At 40.9% G+C, this 20,477-nt stretch overlaps 1 protein-coding gene across 1 annotated transcript in view; it reads right to left on the bottom strand.

Moving 5' to 3' along the window:
- Positions 1 to 610: 610 nt before the first annotated feature.
- Positions 611 to 20,477, bottom strand: part of RNLS (renalase, FAD dependent amine oxidase) — a 257,332-nt gene continuing 237,465 nt past the window's right edge. The window contains 1 exon segment of the mRNA XM_044916453.1: positions 611 to 829. Coding sequence (XP_044772388.1) covers positions 677 to 829 — 153 coding nt within the window. The 3' untranslated portion in view covers positions 611 to 676.

Here is a 20,477-nt window from a genome sequence, read left to right on the forward strand (position 1 = left end):
CAGCTTCTATTTAATTTTTACCTTTCATGTTAGGACTGAATTCTTTTTTAAGGTTAAAAACTATGATATGACTTGGAGAGTCAAGTTGCATCTGGTTATTATGTGAAAATTTGAAGAGGGGTTTCTTTGTCATTCAATTGCCCTCCAAACGATATTCCTAGAAACAATGACATCTATGACCTACTATTCAGGATGGTTTAATAACTAGAGAGAGACAGAAATTATGCTCCGTTAGCCACAGTTTGGGGGAATCCTGTAGTTCAGCAATTGGCAAAAACACTGAATCAAGGACATACTTGAAGATTAAAAATGAGGATTGGATAATAATTATTCTTTATTTGGAATGGAAATTTTCAAAAGAATAAGGATTTTGGAACATGAACTGTTACTCTGATTGGACATGCTTTTTTGGGAGGACCATTTGTTATTCTTAAGCACTGTTTTCCTCTAATGAGGAGTAGTCATGACAATTCAGAAACACCATGAAAGGTGCATGGTACAAGGAATTTTCATTCTAGCATGGGTTGTAACTGTCAAAATCATAAAATCAATTTTATACTCCATTTGAAAAATTTTCCAGTAATTTCTCTCAACAAAATAGAGAGCAAAATAATCGATAACAGAAACTTGTGAAAACAAAAACCTGAAGCTCACACAGAGGACAAAGATACAAGTGCTAAACATGGTTCTTTAAAGCTTCTAGAACACACCGGGCAGAAGTGATGGAGCCATCGAAGTTGGACTGGGTGAACGCATCCCCTCCACACACAAGGAAAGGTTTGAGATGAAGAGTCAACTGGCCATGGGAGTTGATGGCAGCATTTGTAACCTGAAAAGGTTAAAAACAACAATAACTACAACACAAAAGGATTGTGGTTGACATTCTCTGCCCTCTTGTGCTGTGATGTCAGCACCCACCTGAAGAAATCGCCATGTCTCACAAAACCGAGACCCCTAAGCCCCTCTCCTCACCCAAGTAGTCATGCTGACCTTCTCAAATGTTGACATTTTCAGTTAGTTGACACACTTATCAGAACTTGAAAATTAGTAGGTCATGATAGGCTCAATTAGCTGGAAGTACAGTGTTTTTTTTTTGTATAAGGGGGAAATGATATTCATGAAATTATTTACCAATAATGGAGTCCCTGTGACGTGCTAGACAAGGGAAGCAGAAAAGAGAGAAGGAATGTGTCCTTAAGGATTTTCCAGTTCAGCACAGAGTGCGGGCATATGACAGCATCTAAGGGCTAAGACAGGGTGAGTAAGAGGGCACTATGGGAACACCTGGGGGTACCCAACCCAGCACACCCAGATAGAAAAGCCTTCAAAGGGGAGGGGACGGGTCATATCACTTGAGTTCTGATGGACACATAGGAGTTTAAGAAACAGGGATAAGGCTTTCCAAAGAGAATGAGCAGCAAGCATAAAGGCCCCATAGTCCATGAGCAAGAGAGAACAAAGTGTGTTTTGGAAAGGGGCTAATCAGAGGAAGGGACATGGCTGAGAGGCAAGATAAGAGGCACTTAGTGTTTTGGAATTAAAATGTATAATACTTCTAAACAAAAGTCTATTAAAAATGTAGAATTTACTACTTATGAGGGGCACCTGGGTAGCTCAGTCAGTTGGGTGCCTGATTCTTGGTTTCGGCTCAGGTCAGGGTCGTGAGATCAAGCCCCATGTAGGGCTCCACGCTCAGCAGGGAGTCTGCTTGAGATTCTCTCTCTGCCCCTGCCCCGACTTGCACGCTCTCTCTCTCTAAAATAAATAAATAAATCTTTAAAAAAAAAATAAAAGAATTTACTACTTATGAGCCAAAGGGGAGAGAATTAGCTAAAGTCTGGGATTTATTTTATTTTATAGAACGAGGTTTATAACATTTGAAATGCTGAAAAGGCATAGAGGTTATTTCCTGAGAAAAATATTCTGAAAATTGGGAAGGATGTTGCTAATAAGCATTCACAGCCAGAAGAATGAGCGGGCGACATGGGTGTGTGAACACAGTCATCTTGGACATGAGACAGTTTGGCTCCTGGAGAACCAAAACCCCCTAAAAAACAAATCACACAAACTTATTATAAAGGCAATCTTGGGGTGCCCAGCTGACTCAGTCGATAGAGCATGCGACTCTTGATCTTGGGGTTGTGAGTTCGAGCCCCATGTTGGGGATAGAGTTTACTTAAAAAATAAATCAATAAAATCTCCTCCTTTATAAAAAAAAAAGTCAATCTCACTTGGGGTTGCTTCCCTGCACAACTTCAGGGCATGACATTCACACAGACTACAACAGGGCAGTTCTGGTCTCTTATACATGTTCATGGAAAGTAATAGGCTAAGGCCCACGAGGAGTTGTTTATTTAAAAATTACCAAAAAAAATCAAGAAATGTATCAAATGCTATTTGGATTATGGGGTTGAGATTTGGTTCTAGGTAAGCTGAGTTAGTACATGCTTGGACGATTTTTTAAAACCAGAAAAAGTTTGCATAGATTTTTTTATAAGCCATATTTAGCTTTAATAAGGAGGTTAGTTACAATTATTTCTTTGTTGAATCACTAAAGATAGGGACGTTTAAAGTCCTGTGTTGCTCAGATACGAATGTAAAATTTTAAGAGCATCCTCTCATTTTCCTGGAGGTCACTTGATAGGAGCAGCATCTTTCATACACACTGCAGATAATCTTCTTTAAAAGTTATGCCACAGGGGGTGTCTGGGTGGCTCAGTCGATGAAGTGTCCAACTCTTGATCTCAGCTCAGGTCTTGATCCCTGGGTCTTGAGTTCAAGCCCCTCATGAGGCTCCTCACCCAGCGTGGAGCCTACTTAAAAATTATACCATAGTTTTATTATGTTCAATTGCAATTTGATTTTTCCCAGCTTTACTGGAGTATAATTGACAAATAAAAATTGTATATATTTAAGGAGTACAACTTGATGTTTTGACACACATATGTATACATTGTAAAATCATCATCATAATCAAGCTAATATATCATCAGCTCAGTTATCATTTTTCCTTCCTTTCCTCTACTCTCCTCTCTTCTCCTCTCCCTTTCCCTTTCTCTTTCCCTTCCTTTCCTCCCTCCCTCCTTTCTTTCTGGTGAATCACTTTATGATCTATCGTCTTAGGAAATTTCAAGTCCACAGTACAGTACTGGTAACTAAGTCATGTTGCTGCACATTAGATTCCCGGAACAGACTTACCCTGTGTCACTGAAACTTCGTACCTTGGACCAACATCTCATTCCCCCCTCCCACCAGCTCCTAGTCTTCACCATTCTACTCTCTGCTTCTATGAGTCTGACTAGTTTAGATTCTGCATAGAAGTGAGCTCATGCAGCATTTGTCTTTCCATAGCTAATAATCTTGAAATCGGCTCACAAGATCTTTGAGTGGATATAACAGACAACACAGAGTGTGGACACTGAAGCACAGACTTGGGTGTTCAGTCAGAGCCTTTAAATTCCTACTTTATTTTATTTTAATTTTTTAAAGATTTTACTTATTTATTTATTTGAGAGAGTGCTTGTGCAAGCAAGGGGAGGAACAGAGGGGTAGGGAGAGGGACAAGCAGGCTCCACACTCAGTGTGGAGCCCGATGTAGGGCTCGATCTCATAACCCTGAGATCATGACCTGAACTGAAATCAAGAGTTGGACGCTTAACCAACTGAGCCACCCAGGCGCCCCTAAATTCCTACTTCAGATAGAATTTAAACAGGTTGGATTATTTGATTTGCCAGTGAAACACTAAGGGAAAACTGTTAGGTTCTCATACATATTAATGATTTCAGAGTGTGATAGCTGGCAGTCTGAAAACAAGGGATGTTATATAAACATTCAAAAACCAGACAAGACTGGGCAGAAGCTTGGCAGTCTGGGACCATTGAGTAGAGGGGCAAATCATTTTCTGACTTTTAATAGGCCATGAGGGTGCCAGCTATGTTTTCCCACAATCATCAATGCTCATAATAATGGCCCCAATATTCAAGAACCAGTTCTAATATGCATAAAGTATTACTTGTTAGCATTTCTTGAATGTTTGCTGCATACACATGCTTTACATGTGCACCCATTTAATGAACACAGCCACCCTGTGAGGCGGTTACTGCTATTCTCATTTTATAGAGGAGAACACTGAGACTCAGAAAGATTGTCACCTGCCCAAGGACAGAGAGCTAGGAGGTGAAGAAACAGAGATCCGAACAGAGCACGCGGACTCCAGAACTCACCCTTCTGACACTTTCAGAAATATTTCCATGAAGACTTGATTTATTTATTTATTTATTTATTTAAGATTTCATCCATTTATTTGACAGAGAGAGACACAGCAAGAGAGGGAACACAAGCAGGGGGAGCAGGAGAGGGAGCAGCAGGCTTCCCGTTGAGCAGGGAGCCCGATGTGGGGCTCGATCCCAGGACCTGAGATCACGACCTGAGCCGAAGGCAGACGCTTAACGACTGAGCCACCCAGGCGCCCCTGAAGACTTAATTTAAATAAAACAAACAAAAATGTTTGATAGTCACTGGTAGTTTTATGCATCTGAAAATTCATATAAACAGAGTAACTCATTCATATACATATATATGAATGCACATATGTATAATACAAAATAATGCATGTCCATATATATGTATTATTTTTAAAACAAAACAAAAACTTTGATGGTCTCTTAGCTTAACGCATCTAGAAAATCACATAAATGGGATAGCTCATTCATATGTACTCATATATACATACGTGTATGTCTATATATAATTTACACACACACACAAATCTCCATGTGTGGTAAAGTTCTGACACATTTCAGTTGACATCCCGGTACAGATAAACCATCACTACTGCACATTAACAGGTATTAAGCAGGAGGGAGCTGGTGGGAGAACGTTCTGCCCAGGGTGAGCTGACAGTTTGTCGGTGCCGTGTAATTCCGTTTGATGACTGGTATGGGCCAGATGCGAGGTCACGTGGCTGGAAGACTGGGCTGCTGATTGGCCAAGTCTGCAGTTTGGGGAGGAAATCAATCTCACGGCGTTTAGGTGGACTCACCTTGAAGCGTGCTTCAAACACGCCCTTCTTTGTCGTGTTTCTGTGACTTTGAACCAGCTGTCCTGCGGGGTGATGGTGTACCATTCCCCCCTCTTCGCTGCCCTTCTAGAATCAGCACAAACGTCACCTGCACTGAGGTCTTCGTGCTCTGCCGGGCAGGGCAAGAGCCTTTACAGCGAGTTATTTTATCTGTGGTGTTACTTGCTGTTTTGCACTGTAATTACGTCCAGATTTGTCTCCCTTCCTAGACTGCATGCCTCTAAGAGCCGGGGCTGGGCCGCACCAATCCTTGTATCCAAGGCTGGGGATGGTGCCCAGCCTCTATTACGTGTGCAATGAACGTTTATTGAGTTAAAAAAAAAAAAAAAAGACAATATTGTACACGCAATTGATCAAATGAAGGTCTTCAAAGGGAACCATCTACACAAAAAGTGTTATTCAGAGGCACCCACTGAGCTGGCAGAAGCTCAAATGGAAGAGATACTGTATTTAGAACGCTCTCAATAGTGACAAATTCAGGGCTGTCCTCTCGTCATGTGAACTGTTTCATGTGAACATCTCATGTGTCATATATGAAGCAGAACCACACAAAGCTGCTGACTCTGCAGGTCACAGACGTTAAATATTGTCCATCTTCACATGGCTTAACCTAATGGGTTCTTTGTGTCGTGATTATTAGCTGTAAACATACACACAAGGAGCCCCTCTGGTGTGAGAATGAAATTAAAGATGACAAGAGAGAGGAGCAGACCAGAAGGCTAATAGCAACTTCAAAATGGGGATTGTCAACAACATGAAGGTGCTAATTAGCAAAAAATAATCCAGCGATACACTTGGTGACATGCATTCTTCCTTCCGCACCTCAGCTGACGGAGAAAGCTCAGGCATCTACCCAAACACAACAATCTTGCTGTGTGGCCTCAAGCACGGCCATATTTTAGGTTGATCCATTCTAGTTAGCTGTCCAGCCCATGATTTGGTTCCTTAAAACCAACCTTTCCGAAATGTGGCACTAAGGGACATCCATGTGGGCACAGCAAGATGAGGTCTCACCGGTTCTAATCCTAGGTGCTCAACCAACCTGATAAGAAAATGTGACAACATTTCAACAATTAGCTTCTTGCTCCTGCATTTCCTCACTTGTCACAGATGTAAATTATACTGTACTTCACTGAATCTAAGGCATGGTCAACTGGAAGAAGCACCAGTATTTTATGCGCCAATGAGGAAGAAAAATGGTGGCAACGTGACACATAGCTTTATATTTACTAGAATAGTTCTCTTGTACTTATCTACAAGTAGTTCTTTTGCAAAACTAGAAAGGACATAAAAGAGGAATACTGGTTAAGCCGTTCCAAAAATGTCTTCGCATATAGAGCGTGACTTCCCCACTCTAACTCAGAGTTGTCCACATCCATGCTCCTCCCCACATCACAGTCTGTCCTCTGTGCCTCCTAGAGCATTTCTTACACGAGTGCTCCACTGGATTGTACTTTCTGGCATTTTCTCGGAGCCACTGATACCCGTCTTGCAAGTTCTGGTCATGCACTTTCTCTGTGGCAGGGAAGAAAGGTTTCCAGACAGCGATCAGGACTCATACTCTTTTCTCAAATGGTCCTCACATAATTTGTTAATTAAAATATCAAGGGGTTACAGTGGCGGTCCCACTGTTAATCCACCCCAAATAGCCATGTTCACATGTGTGAAAACAACCTCCTGACTGAGTCCTGGTGTATCCCGACTCCGTGGTGTCTCACAAGCAATGAAATATGGCAAATATAAAATGGGGTAAGGGGATGGGGTGATGGGCATTAAGGAGGGCACTTGACAGAATGAGCACTGGGTGTTGTATGCAAATGATGAATCACTAAATTCTACCCCTGAAACTAATTTAAAAAATGGGGGAAGGAGAGAAGTATGGTGGGTACTTAATATGAGTAAATGCATAGCAAGTCCAAAGATAATGAGCAGCAGGATCCTTGAAGCAGGGCTTTTTCTGGTCACAGCATCTCTGGGTCCCTATGCGACTGTCTTCAGCATTGCTAGTTTAAACCCTCCACGTTCTCAGTTCATCCAAAGGAACAGCCTCAGGTGAAAACGACAGAGTCAATCTGTTCCTTTCCAAAGGTAAACGTACGGATTCCAGGACCACGTGTGGTTGTCTTCCCAGCCCATTCATCTCCTCACCCCTGCGATTGGGGTGACCCCTGTGCTGCATCTCCGGACAGATGCCACTAATTGATTGTGGCATTCTTTCCCACGGAGCCCAGATGTGGCCGAAGCATCCTCCCCACCTGATGGCTTCAGGCAGATCAACTGGACTTGGCACTTGAGAGGAATCCTATAAAACCATCCTGGGTTCGAAGCCTGAAGAGCAACCACGTAATTACAAATAAACGAATTAAATATTCTTCACTGTTTTTTTTTTTTTTCTTCTTTTCTCATGAAGCCAGGAGAGTATGATGCATTGCTTTTGTCCAAACCAGACATGTTTCAGAGCCAAGAATTAGGAGCACATCAGGAGTGATTTCCTCTAGATGATGCCAGACACCCACTTCTCATTTCTTCTAATAACCACCCCCAGCCCTTAATTCCTAACGTCCCTCCATGCCTTTGTCCCTCCATGGGTCACAGTGGGGCTTTGACAGCCGTGTGAAAATAAGACAGGTACTTTGGCTCTGGCCACAATACTACAAAACTATCAGGGTTCATGGGAAAAGTAGGGTTGGAGCAGATAATTCGAAACCTATAGAACTCTGACCCGAGCACTAACACAAACAATACGCATCATAGTAGAGTGACCAGCATGATGGACGTTCTCCCAGCCTCTGCATCTAGTGACATCTCTGTGGCTTAGGCTTCCTCCTTCAAGATATAGGCCCTGGGGGGCAGTTGCTCCTAAAAGACCATTTTAAAAAAGATTTTATTTATTTATTTGAGAGAGACAGCGAGAGAGAGAGCACAAGCAGGGGGAGCAGCAGAAGGAGAGGGAGAAGCAGACTCCCCGCTGAGCAGGGAGCCCGATGTGGGGCTCGATCCTGGGACTCTGGGATCATGACCTGAGCCGAAGGCAGCCACCCAACCGACTGAGCCACCCAGGCATCCCTAAAAGACACCATTTTGATTTAAATTTAAAATATCCAGGATGTAGCCTTCTTCATCAATTCATATTTCACTGAGGGGGAAATGTCTTTGTGATTTCGTCATCAGCACCGACAGGTTTGCTGAAGAGCTTACCAAGGCGGAAAACCCAACGGTTGTTAAGGCCACCATGACAACCACGGTTTGTCCTAAAGAAAGGCACCTCTGGAGGTTTTCAGGTTTTTTCTTCAGACCTCCCTATTTGCTAAGGCTTCCTCTGTGCTTGTGAGGAAATTTACCCAGAGCGCTTGAAAACATAAACATGTCCGAGACCGATACTATTCCCCATGACACTGATTTTCTAGTTTGCAATTGCATTTGAAATAATTCACATTACAAACCAACCAACCCAGGTGCTATAAACGACTGAGTACTTTTATGGCTTTCTTATGTTGCCTTATGTTCCTGATGGTCACGTCAATCGGACTTGCGTATGCTCGCGTCTTGGACAAACGGAGATGTCTGAGGCTTCCCTTGTGCTTTTCATAATCACACTGAATTTTTAAAATTGATTTCTAACAATTCCAGTGTCGGAGGGTGGCTCTTACCTCCGACTGTTCCCGGCATCCGGGGAAAGCTTACTGTCTCCTAGTTGCACACTAACTTGACGGGGGCAAGCTCTGAGTGACAGTCCCCTTCTGAGCTATGGGCCACACCGGCAATATGAATAGCTAGAAGGGCTGAGATGATATGGGGCTGATTCCTACATTTCTTCACTTCCTTTACTCTGCAGACAGTAAAAACCTGAACCCTCTACTCTGCAGACAGTAAAAACCTGAATCCATGCCATGGTACATAAACAGCAGAAATTGAATACTTGGTTAACTTATTCTTTTATGGCCTCGATGCAAAGCTCAAAGATGGTGGTTCCCAAAAGTCAATCTATTGCAAGAAGAGAAAAAATAAGGAGAATTATGAGCTTTTTCACAGAGCGAAATGTATTCTATTTATAAATTGGTTATGAGGTTCTATCTTTGCTATTTTTTTTTTTTTGGTTATTCCTTCCATTAAATTCTTGTGGCCGTGTTTTTACTTTTTAAATTCTTAATTGCAGAATGCAAAGATAGCAATATTATACTGGTTCCCAAAACATTTAGAGGGATTTTACTGGTCCATGAAATAAAAATGCTTGGAACCACTACTACGCAGTGAGGTGCTTGATGTGGCTCAGAGCACAGAGATGTTCAGCCTGAGGAATGTTTTCCATAAAGGGGGTGGGGGTGCTGGGAAGCGGAGGTCAGCTTGCAGAAACCACCAGTAATCTCAGGTAACACTGCATAACCTTCGTTTGGACTTGGTGAGTAGGTAAGTAATTTTTAAAAATGGAATAAAATCTTGTGTATGACTCATTTCCCAGAAACTTGTGCAATCTCTCTTCTATCCAAATATTCATCTAGCTAGAACGAGAATCTGGGGTAACACATCCTTCATCTGTTCCCCTGCAGCTAAATACTCAGGTAGTAAACTTAAGGCTGTAGAGAAAAATCGGGGTTAGGGGAAAAGGCTTCATCAAATGCAGAATAAATGCCTACCTTCAAACTGCATGAGGCTAGGGAGAAAATGTGGTCTGTGTTGATTCTATGTATACATTTCCCCATTCCTACCACGTTCCCAAGGCACTGGTTTGAAGCATCTATCATATTCCTGTTTACAAAAACAGGGAGAAATGTAAACAAAAGGACGAGAGACCAGGGCTTGTGCTCATGTTAGTGGAAATGTCTGTTTACATCTTTATAGATGGGGATCCAGCCCAGGCGGTCTGAAAGGATGAGACTTCATTGATGGGTCAGTGAAAAATAATATTAACCCCTCAGCATTTTTTTCTTGAGGAAAAAAAATGTGTGCTATTGGCTAAATTAAAAATGTAGTGTTTCTATCCCTCTTTTATTTAAAAAAAAAAAATCCCTTTGGGGACTAATGAAAATGCCGTAAAAGGTTGCTGATGCCACTACACTTAACTCACCAAACTGCAATCTGGTAAGAAATATTTGTTATTTAAAAGCTTTGCAAGTCCTCAGAAACAGGGAGCTATGGGGGTTGTTTTGTTTTGTTGACGGTTATTTTTTTTTTCATTTTCGTATTCCCTGCATCTCCTCCTCCATTGTATGTGGCTGGTGTTGAATTAATGTTTGCTCAAAGGATGTGTGCACATGGGCCCACCAAAAACTAATTCAAACTTTTGAAAGTTTTAAATTCTCTGTGTTCGAATGGTCTTTAAACGTGGAGGAACTTTTTCTTCTCTCTATGATAATAATTTTCTTTATTGTTGTTTCAGTCTCTGAAATTTCCTTTACCTTCGGAATTACCGTGTTACTTACTTCCTTCTGTGTCATCGCCCTCGACACCTGCCCATTCTAACTCAGCTCTTCCTCACTTGCACCGTCCACGAGACCACTCTTCTTTGGGTACCTATGCTCCTTTCTCTGACCCCCAGAAAGCGGGATTCGCGGCCTCAGGCTCACCTTTTGTAGATCCCAGGCAAAGGCACCGGGGGTATCTGACTCAACCTGAATTTCAAAACAGCAAGTGAAGACAGTTTCCTACCCAGACAATTCCACCTCACCTCATAAAATGGTACCGTGAAGAACACCCTGGGTGAACTAGACGAGTGTGTATGTGTGAACGTGAGTGTGTGTGCGGGGGTGTGATAGGACATACAGATGTTTGTCTTTATTTTTAAAACTGGAGACCCGAGTGACCCAGTCCGCGATGTTTCTAGTTCATGTCAAAGCGGCAGTGAGCCTGCACAGACATGAAGTCTAAATATTCCTTTAAATAACTTTCTTTCCTGGGACACGGGGGATGCATTCTAGAAAGCTCTAGGTGTCAGGGAGGAAAGAAACCAATTCTTCTGGGTGACCTAGCCAACTTATGTCTTTATCTTTTAAAAGTTCTCTCTTAGAACAGTCAACTCTCTGTGCTCAGAGGTTTGTGGTACAGCCCGAGGTCCTACACATATGGAATATATTTGCCGTATGATTAAGACAAGTGATGATACGGGTTATTTCTTAACCATACGCTGCATATTATTGAAGATAAGTGATACTGAGAACTGGGATAATAATGATAAATGGGAGGGCTGATTATTCCACTTAGTCTATTTTTAGGCATATTTCCTTAAAAAAAAAATTGCACTTCTTGTGGCCACTGGTGTTTGAGAGTTTCCTTTGTTACAGTCCTCTGTATTCACAAAGAGCTTTATCAACATTGTTAATTAGTTCTTATGCATTATGTTCATCACATCCTCTTACTTCTGTTCAACACGTCTTTCCGGTGTTCTATTATATTTAATGGTGATTTCATAAACCCGTTTCTTTGTTGTGCTTTAGGGAAAAGGTTTGCTTGTGCTGTGGGCTTCCGGCTGCAGAACTCTGTGTCTGGGACTACGGACAGTCGCTGTAAAATTACTATTGGTTGGAATACCCTAGGTGTGAAGAAAGTGATATGGTTTGGTCAATTCTCAGTGGAGCTTTTCGCTTTATTGGTATTTGTCTATTCTATGTTAATAAACCATGGGGTAGATGTGAGCAGGAAGCGCCACAAATCAATTATATGATCCATGTAGCAGCTTTAGTGGGGCTTGAACGGTGAAGGACATATTTTGCTGAAACTGTATATTCAATTCCTGAGGTCTATATTCAACCTGTTTAGAGATCTATTCTATCTTTCAGAGTCCTGAAAACACTGGAGCAGTCTATTTCGACGAGGAGTTGTTCACAAGCACACAATCAAGAATGAGATACTGTTTTCCCTAGTACTCTTGCAGTGATAACAGACAAAACAATGGTCGTGTTACAGTCCCCTTTAGAGTTTTTAATTTAATAGGAAATTCTCCTGCCCTTCAGCAAGGTTTAGTATATTCATGCATAAACTCTACAAATATGTGTAGTCGGCGAGCCTGCGTAGGGTGCTGGGGGGACAGGCCAGAAGGTGATCTAACAGACTGGGATCCTCTTGTTTTCATCTAAATATAAACGTTGTGCCACAGTCTCTCCAAGGATCCAATTGCTTGGGATCCTAGGATGCAGAAGGCCAAAAACGCTTTGGATCTGTGAGTCTAGACATGAAGCTAAAATCATCTTTCCTACTCAAGTGGGCCTAATCATGACTTCTCCCCCATTTAACAGCAGCTCGGTTCCCCGCCAATTCAATCCTTCTGCGTCCCTTCTCTCACTCCATTTCCCTTCTTTTTCTTTCTTTTTTTTCCCCTTCTTTTTCTTGATGACCCAGAAGCACAGCTATTATTTTCTTCTGGTCCTCCATCGTGCTGAATGAACCCAATGGCTTTTTGTTTGCGCTGTGAGATTTTGGCCAAAAGATTGCCGCCATTTTGATCTTCAGATCCAGAAACAACCCCCTCCTTTCTACTTCCAATACTGTGAAATTAAAAGAATCAGCGCTTGTGCTCCTCAGAGAGACAATAATGGAGGATAAAAAACAAGTGGTTTGAAAAGTTGGCTTAAATGAGGTATAAATTATATATGGTGAAATTCAATCTTGTTTATGTGTACCGTTTTATAAATTTTAACAATGTACACAGTCGTGTTAACTACCACAACAATAATACAGAGAACATTTCTGTCACCCCCCAAAATTTCCCTTGAGCCTCTTTGTAGTTCATCTCCTTCTCCTAGTCATAGCCCTTGCCAACCACTGATCAATTTTCTGTCCCTACAATTTTGCCTATTCCAGAAAGCCATTCAGGTAGAATGATACGATAGATAGCCTTTGAGTATGGCTTCTTTCACTTAGATAATGCTTCTGAGATTCACTCATGTACTGCAGATAGTAGCAGCCTGTTTCATTTTATTACTGGGTAGTTTTTCATGTATGGAGGTATAACGTTTTGCCCATGTACCAGGTGATGAATATTTGGGTTATTTCTAGGTTTGGGGCAATTATTGATAGAGCTGCTATGAACATTTGCAAATAAGTTTTTATATGGATGTATGTCTTCATTTCTCTTGGGTAAATCCCTAAGAGTGGGGCCCTTGGGTCAGATGGTAAGTGTGTATTTAACTTCGTAAGAAACTATGAAAGTGTTTTCCAAAGGGGCTGGTGCCATTTTGCATTCCCGCAGTGCTAAGTGAGGATTCCATTTATATCCTCACCAGCACTTGATACCTTCAGAGTTTTTGATTTGAGCCACTCTAGTAGGTGTCTTATGGCATCTCATTTTAGTTTTAATTTACATTTCCCTAACGACCAGTGATGTTCAGCATTTTTTTGTGTGGATTGCCATCCAATCTCTTCTTTTTTGTGTATGCTAAAATACATATGACATTAGTAGTAGCCACTGGCAAACACTTATCTGCTTTCTGTCACTACGGATTTGCCTATTCGAGATACTTTATATAAGTGGAACCATTCAAGATGTAGTCTTTGTGTCTGGTTTCTTTCACTTAGCACATGTTTTCAAGGTTTATCCACATTGTAGCATTTATCAACACCTCATTGCTTTTTTTTTGTCCTTCAAATATTTAATATGTGTATTCTATATAATTTCCCATGGGTCCTCTTATTAGAACTATGTTAAAGACAGATTTCCCACCTAACAGTTGATTTATTTTACAGAAAGAGAGCAGGGGGTGGGGCAGAAGGTGAGGGGGAGCCCAATGTGGAGCTCAACCCCAGGACCCTGAGATCATGACCTGAGCTGAAATAAAGAGTCAAATGCTTAACCAACTACCCAGGTACCCCCTTAATGATTGATTTTTTAATTGAGGTAAAATTCATTGCTTTTTATGCTTGAATGATAATCCATCTTATGGATATACCATATTTTGTTTATCCATTTGTGTCCATGATGGACATTTGGCCTATCTCCACCTTTAGTTACTGTGAATAGTGCTCCTATGAACATTTGTGGACACAGTTTTGTTTGAACACATGTTTTCCATTCTTTTGGGTATATAGGAGGGGGATACTTTGGTCATCCTGCAATTCTATGTATAACTTATTGAGGAACTGCCAAACCGTTTTCCACAACATCCAAACCATTTTATATTCCCACCAGCAAGGTAGGAGCATTCTAATTTCTCCACATCCTTACCAGGATTTGTTTTTCCTTTTTCTTTCTTTCTTTTTTTTTCAAATTATATTCATCTTAGTGGGTATGAGATGGTATGTCATTGTGGTTTTAATTTGCATTTCCCTAATAACTAAGGACACTGGGCATCTTTTCATGTGCTTGTTGACCATTTGTATCTCTTCTTTGAAGAAATGTCTATTCAAGTCCTTGACCCATTTTAAAATTGGGTTGTCTGATTTTTTGCCATTGAGTTGTAAGAGTTCTTTATATATTCTGGATTGTAGACCCTTATCAGATAAGTGATTCACAAATATTTTTTCCCATCCTGTGGGCTGTCTTTTTACTTTCTTAATCCTTTGATGCACACAGTTATTAATTTTGATGAAGTCCAAATTATTTTTTCTCTTGTTGCCTATGCTTTTGGTGTTATATTTAAGAAACCATTGCCAAATACAAGGTTGTGAAGATTCAGCCTTATGTTTTCTTCTAAGATTTTATGATTTTAGCTTGCATAGTTGGGTTTTTAATCCATTTTGGGTAAGTTTTTGGATGGGGTGTGAGTTAAGGGTCCGACTCATTCTTTTGTATGTGGATATCTGGTTGTCCCAGCACCATGTGTTGAAGAGACTATTGTTTCCCATTGAATGTTTTTGGGAAACTTAACAGAAATCAATTAACCATAAGTGTGGGTTTATTTCCAGACTCATGGTTCTATTCCATTAATCTATATGTCTATTCTTATGCCCATTACCACATTATTTGGATTAGGGTAGATTTGTAGTAAGTTTGAAAATCAAAGTGTGAGTCCTCTAGCTTTGTTCTTTTTTCAAGATTGTTTTAGCTATTTGGGGTCCCTTGCAACTCCATATAAATTTTTGGGTCAGCATTTCTGCAAAGGCCATTGGGAATTTAACAGTGATTACAGTAAGTGATCTATGGATCACTGTGGGTAATATTGCCATTTTAAAATTATTTAAGTCTCCCAGGGGAGCTGGCTGGCTCAGTTGGTAGAGCATGTGCCTCTTGATCTCAGGGTCATGAGTTCAAGCCCCACATTGGGCACAGAATTTACTTCAAAAACAATAATTAAGTCTCCCAATCTATGAACATACAGTATATTTTCCTGTATTTAAGGCTCCTTTAATTTCTTTCAGCAATGTTTTACAGTTTTCATTGTAGAAAGCTTACATCTCCATGGTTAAATTCATAACCTCTTCTTTAGTAAAGTGCTCTTCCAAATCTTTTGTCCATTTTTAAATAGTTGGGCCATTTGTTTTCTTATTACTGATTTGTGACAGGTCTTTATATCATCTGGATACTAGTCTCTTATCAGATACATGTTTTTACAAATGTTTTCTCCAAGTCTCTGTCTTATCCTTTCATTTTCTTAACAGTGTCTTTCAAAGACATTGTTTTTAATTTTGATCAAGCCCGATTTATCAATTTATTTTCTTATGGCTTGTGCTTTTTGTATCTTATCTAAGAAATGTTTGCCAAACTCAAGATCATAAAGATTTTCACCTGTTTTTATCCAGAAGTTTTATACTTTAAGGTTTTATGGTCTATGGTCCACGTTTAGTTAATTTTTGCATACAGTGTGAAATGTGGACTTTTGTATCTAAAATGAAACATTCCAATTTCTATTTTGCTACTTACTAGCTGCGTCACATTAGGGAAAACCATGCAATGTGAACCCCAGTTTCTTCATTTGAAGCAAAGATAGTCATATTTACTTCCTGATCTGTCGGAATTGTGAGGATCAAATGGAAAGAAGTAGAAAATTGCTTTCTAAAATCAGAGCATAGATGTTAACTATTATTTCTAGCTAACAGCAGCAGAAGAATGATGATGGGAGAATGTGTCATAATTGGGGGAAAGCCAGAACTCAAACAATTACTGGCAGTAGAGTGAAGTGTTTGAAAGCCCTGGCTTTTAAGGTACTGAGCCTCTATTTCCCAACTTCCTCATCTGTGCAACGGGGAAGAAGCAGACACTCCACAGGGTGCTTGGAGGGTGAAGTGAGTTAAGTACAAAGCCCAGTGAGCTACACAGACTAGGGGGTTAATAAATGCCATTTTTTGTGGGACGCCTGGGTGGCTCAGTCCTTTGAGGGTCCAACTCTTGATTTTGGCTCAGGTCATGATCTCAGGGTCGTGAGGTTGAGCCCTGTGTCAGGCTCCCGCACTGAGCCAGGAGTCTGCTTGAGATTCTCTTCCTCTCCCTCTACCCCTCCCCGAACTGGCACATGCGTGCTTTCTCTCTAAAATAAATATATAAATATTTTTAAAAAATAAATAAAAAATAAATGGCATTTTTGAGAGACAGAGAGAGAATGAATATATAGAAAGAATATATAATGAATATACACATACACACACACACACACTCACACACTCACACACACACTCACACACTCAGTGTAATGAAATGATGATGTGGGCTGTCATGTTTAAAGAGGTACTTTAGACCAAGGTGCAAAGACCAAGGTGAAAAGAAAGAATGCACCTTGTGCTCTCCCACCTCTGGGAAAGTGCATCTGTTGTTGGAACATCATTCCCTCTGCCAGTCTGACTTCATTTTGTAGCTCAAGTGATGTCTTCTCTTAGGAAGCTATGTGTTGACACTCTCCTCAAACTTTCTGTATTCGGGCACCTGGGTGGCTCAGTTGGTTAAGCATCTGCCTTCAGCTCAGGTCATGATCCCAGGGTTCTGGGATCGAGTCCCACATTGGGCTCCCTGCTCACTGGGGAGTCTGCTTCTCCCTCTACCCTTCCCCCATGCTCGTTATCCCCCCCCCGCTCTATATCAAATAAATAAATAAAATCTTAAAAAAAACCTCCCTTTGTTCACAGACTATATTATACATACCTTTCCTATAGCAAACCACATTATCTCATGATTATCTGCTTTTTGGTCAGCTTTGCTAATTATATAGCAAGCTCCTTGAAGGAGGGGAGCTGTCTTTGAGTCTTTAGAATCCTGCATAATGTCTTGCATAGAGTAAGAGCTCAGTACAGGTGTGTGAAATGGAAACATGGACATACATTATTAATTTCTAATGTGGATATAAATAGCTTTGGGCAACTGAACTTTTTTATTTGTTAGTTTTATAGCATAATGCTGATGTCTATCCTAAATAGATCAAGTAGACTTACCCTTTATGGGATAGTGCTGGAATCAGGCCTACTTCTCTTGGGGTGTCCACACCCATACAATAACCTCCATCATCAAGCTTTAAGTAGTAATACTGACTACAGATGAATATATATAGCATTTGCCCAGGAGAAATGACAGACTGCTTTAAAAAGTTTTCTATAAAGTAATGCTGCCCAAAATAATTAGTTCTTCTGAAAAAGTGTGATTCTGAATACATGGCAGGGTCAGTCTCATGAGTACTTAAGAAAAAATGATTTAATTAAATTCCTATGTGTTAAAACATTTAATAGTTTGCATAATATGGAATTTTGTGAAAAGGGGAAATATCTGCTCATAGAAACTTCAATTAAACTGTGACTGTACATCCCTAATTCCATGATCAGAACTTCTCAGCCAATGATCTCACATACATGCAGCTACCTCATAATAAACCGAAGCAACTCGTCAGTAATGAGCCAGTGACAAAGAGGTGGGAGATTACGCAATGGAATGGTCAGCTTAGTGCTGACACCTGTAATGTGTCTTGCTGTTGATGGACTGGGTCATGACAGAGTCCACTGATCCCAAAGGGCCTGTTTTGGCTCTCCGTACATTACCAGAAACTCATGGCACATAGGCAAGAGCACTCTTGTGGCCAAAATGTCATGCCAGGAAATGTTGACTCATGGCGTAAATGGCATAAATATGTTTAACTACCAAACACTAAAGAATGTGCAAGTCAGTCTGGGAATAAATAGCAAGAAGCTGAAAAATGTATAAGCTTTAAAAACAACAACAACTGACAAGAGTTCCTTGCATCCACGAAGTCCACCTCTTTGGTCTCACCTTGCTCTGATGTTATTCAATGGTCCCTATGGCACGACTAAGTGTCATAGTGCCTGGCACTGAATCAGTCCTTCAGAAACATGCCTTGTTCAGGGCTATTTGCAGAAGTGAAACAGAGAACACAGAGAAGAGAGAAACTCTGAAAAGAGAGTGCGAAAAATGAAAAAGTAGGACAGCAAGTGGCTGTGAAGAGAGGTAGTCGGGGTGCCTGGGTGGCTCAGTCGGTGAAGCATCTGCCTTCGGCTCAGGTCATGTCAGCGTCCTGGGATTGAGCCCCATGTCGGGCTCCCTGCTCAGTGGGGAGTCTGCTTCTCCCTCTCCCCCTCCCCCTGCTTGTGTTCCCTCTCTCGCTGTGTCTGTTTGTCAAATAAGTAAATAAAATCTTTAAAAAAGAGAGAGAGGTAGTCAAGAAAAGAAAGCAAGTGAAAGGGACGCACGAGCTCGGCTCCTAGGAAATGACCCCATGTCCTCTCTTCCTCCTCTTGCTATGCGTTTAGTAATATCTCCCGAGAACTTGCTTCGTACTAGCGTCTGTGGTGAATGTTTTCCACCGTGTTGCCCCATTTCATTCCAACCACAACCCTATGAGCCAGGTTCAGTTGTTACTGGTCACAGATGGGCCCTGAGGCTTGGCGTGCCAGTCTAGCCCGCTCAGAGGCCCACCAAAAGCCAGGCTTTCAACCTAAATCTGTTTGATGCCAGAGTCCAAGATCATAATCACATCATTAAAAATCTAGAAATTATAAAGCACAAATATGGGAGAAAAATCAGAAGGACCAATAGAGTATGATTTTACTGTGCACGTAAACTACCAAGCAACACACGGAACGTACTTGAACCGATAAACACAATGGTTATTTTTTTTTTTCAGAGTACTTATCCTGGGAGGCCGTATGTTTGAATCTGTAACATTTAAGAAAGGTGTCAAAACTGACCATCCATTTTATTAAAAAGATTTAAGTCCAAATGGCTTTGTTCCTAAAACATTGAATTCAAGCTCAAATTCTAAAGACCTGATCCAACGAATGATAGGCCAAAGAATACATGCCAGGCTCTGAAAGACGTGCCCCATCTTGTGGAAATAAGGGTGTAGCTTATCAAGGTGACTATTTTGAAGAGGACAATCCTTGGGGTTTATAATTTTGGTATTTTCGTGCAAGCAGTCACTGCCTTCTAGTTCCAACCCAAGCAAAACAAGATAACGAGGGCGATACACCAGGAAATGGGTAAGAAAGAAAAAGAAAAAAATGAGAATATGAATTGCTACTTGACCTTCCAGGGATGACCTAGACACCATCACACATCCAAAATTAATCTCAGAGGGCAAGAATGTAAGTACTAGGTGGCCTCAGGCTCTTTGGTGTGTGCACCTTCTCCCCCCACCAAGCACAAACAACTAAGGAAAATTCTGGCCATAAGCTGTTGTACATTCCTTCTTTTCTCTTTTATTCTTTCTACTCCTGGCAAGGACTCTGCCAACTGAGGTAATGAGGAAGCCAAAATGGGAAATCTGCACTAAAAAGGGTGAAGAGTTACTTGTTTCAGGAAAAAAAAAAAGGTTAGAGTTAAAGTGAAGAATGTGAACGGGACGTTGAAGGGAGGACAAACAAGAAGAGATAAGCCCACAGGGCTGCTGGTCAGGGAAACTTCAGTGGGGAATTAAGAGGTAAAGGTGCACAGGGAAGGTGTGGGGGAGCTTCCAGAAGCGGGAGATACAGAGAATGAGAAGAGAGACTTCCAAAAGTGCTGGCAAGGATGACAGATGTTGGATATTCTTTAAAGTTTCATGAAAGGTATTTGTAAAGATTGGAGTTACAGGCCCACCTTGGAGGTATCACGAGTTTGGTTCCAGACCACCACAGTAAAGCAAGTATTGCAATAAAGCGAGTCAAATGAATTCTTTTGGTTTCCCATGCATGTAAAATTTACATTTACACTGTACTGGAGTCATTTAAGTGTGCGATAGCATTACGTATTCAAAAACATACATACCTTAATTTAAAAGTATTTTATTGCTACAAAATGCTCACCATCATCTGAGCTTTCAGAGAGTCACAATCACTGAGCATAGATCACCATCATAAATACAATAATAAGGAAAAAGTTTGAAATATTGTGAGAATTATCAGAATGTGACACAGAGACATGAAGTGAGCTCATTCTGTTGGAAAAAAAAATGGCGCCCATAGATTTGCTCAACCCAGGGTTGCCAGAAATCCTAAATTTGTTAAAAAAACACAGGATCTATGACATGCAATAAAGCCAAGTGCAATAAAATAAGG

This window comes from Neomonachus schauinslandi, chromosome 6 (genome assembly GCF_002201575.2).
Source record: "Neomonachus schauinslandi chromosome 6, ASM220157v2, whole genome shotgun sequence".
Classification (NCBI taxonomy): Eukaryota; Metazoa; Chordata; class Mammalia; order Carnivora; family Phocidae; genus Neomonachus; species Neomonachus schauinslandi.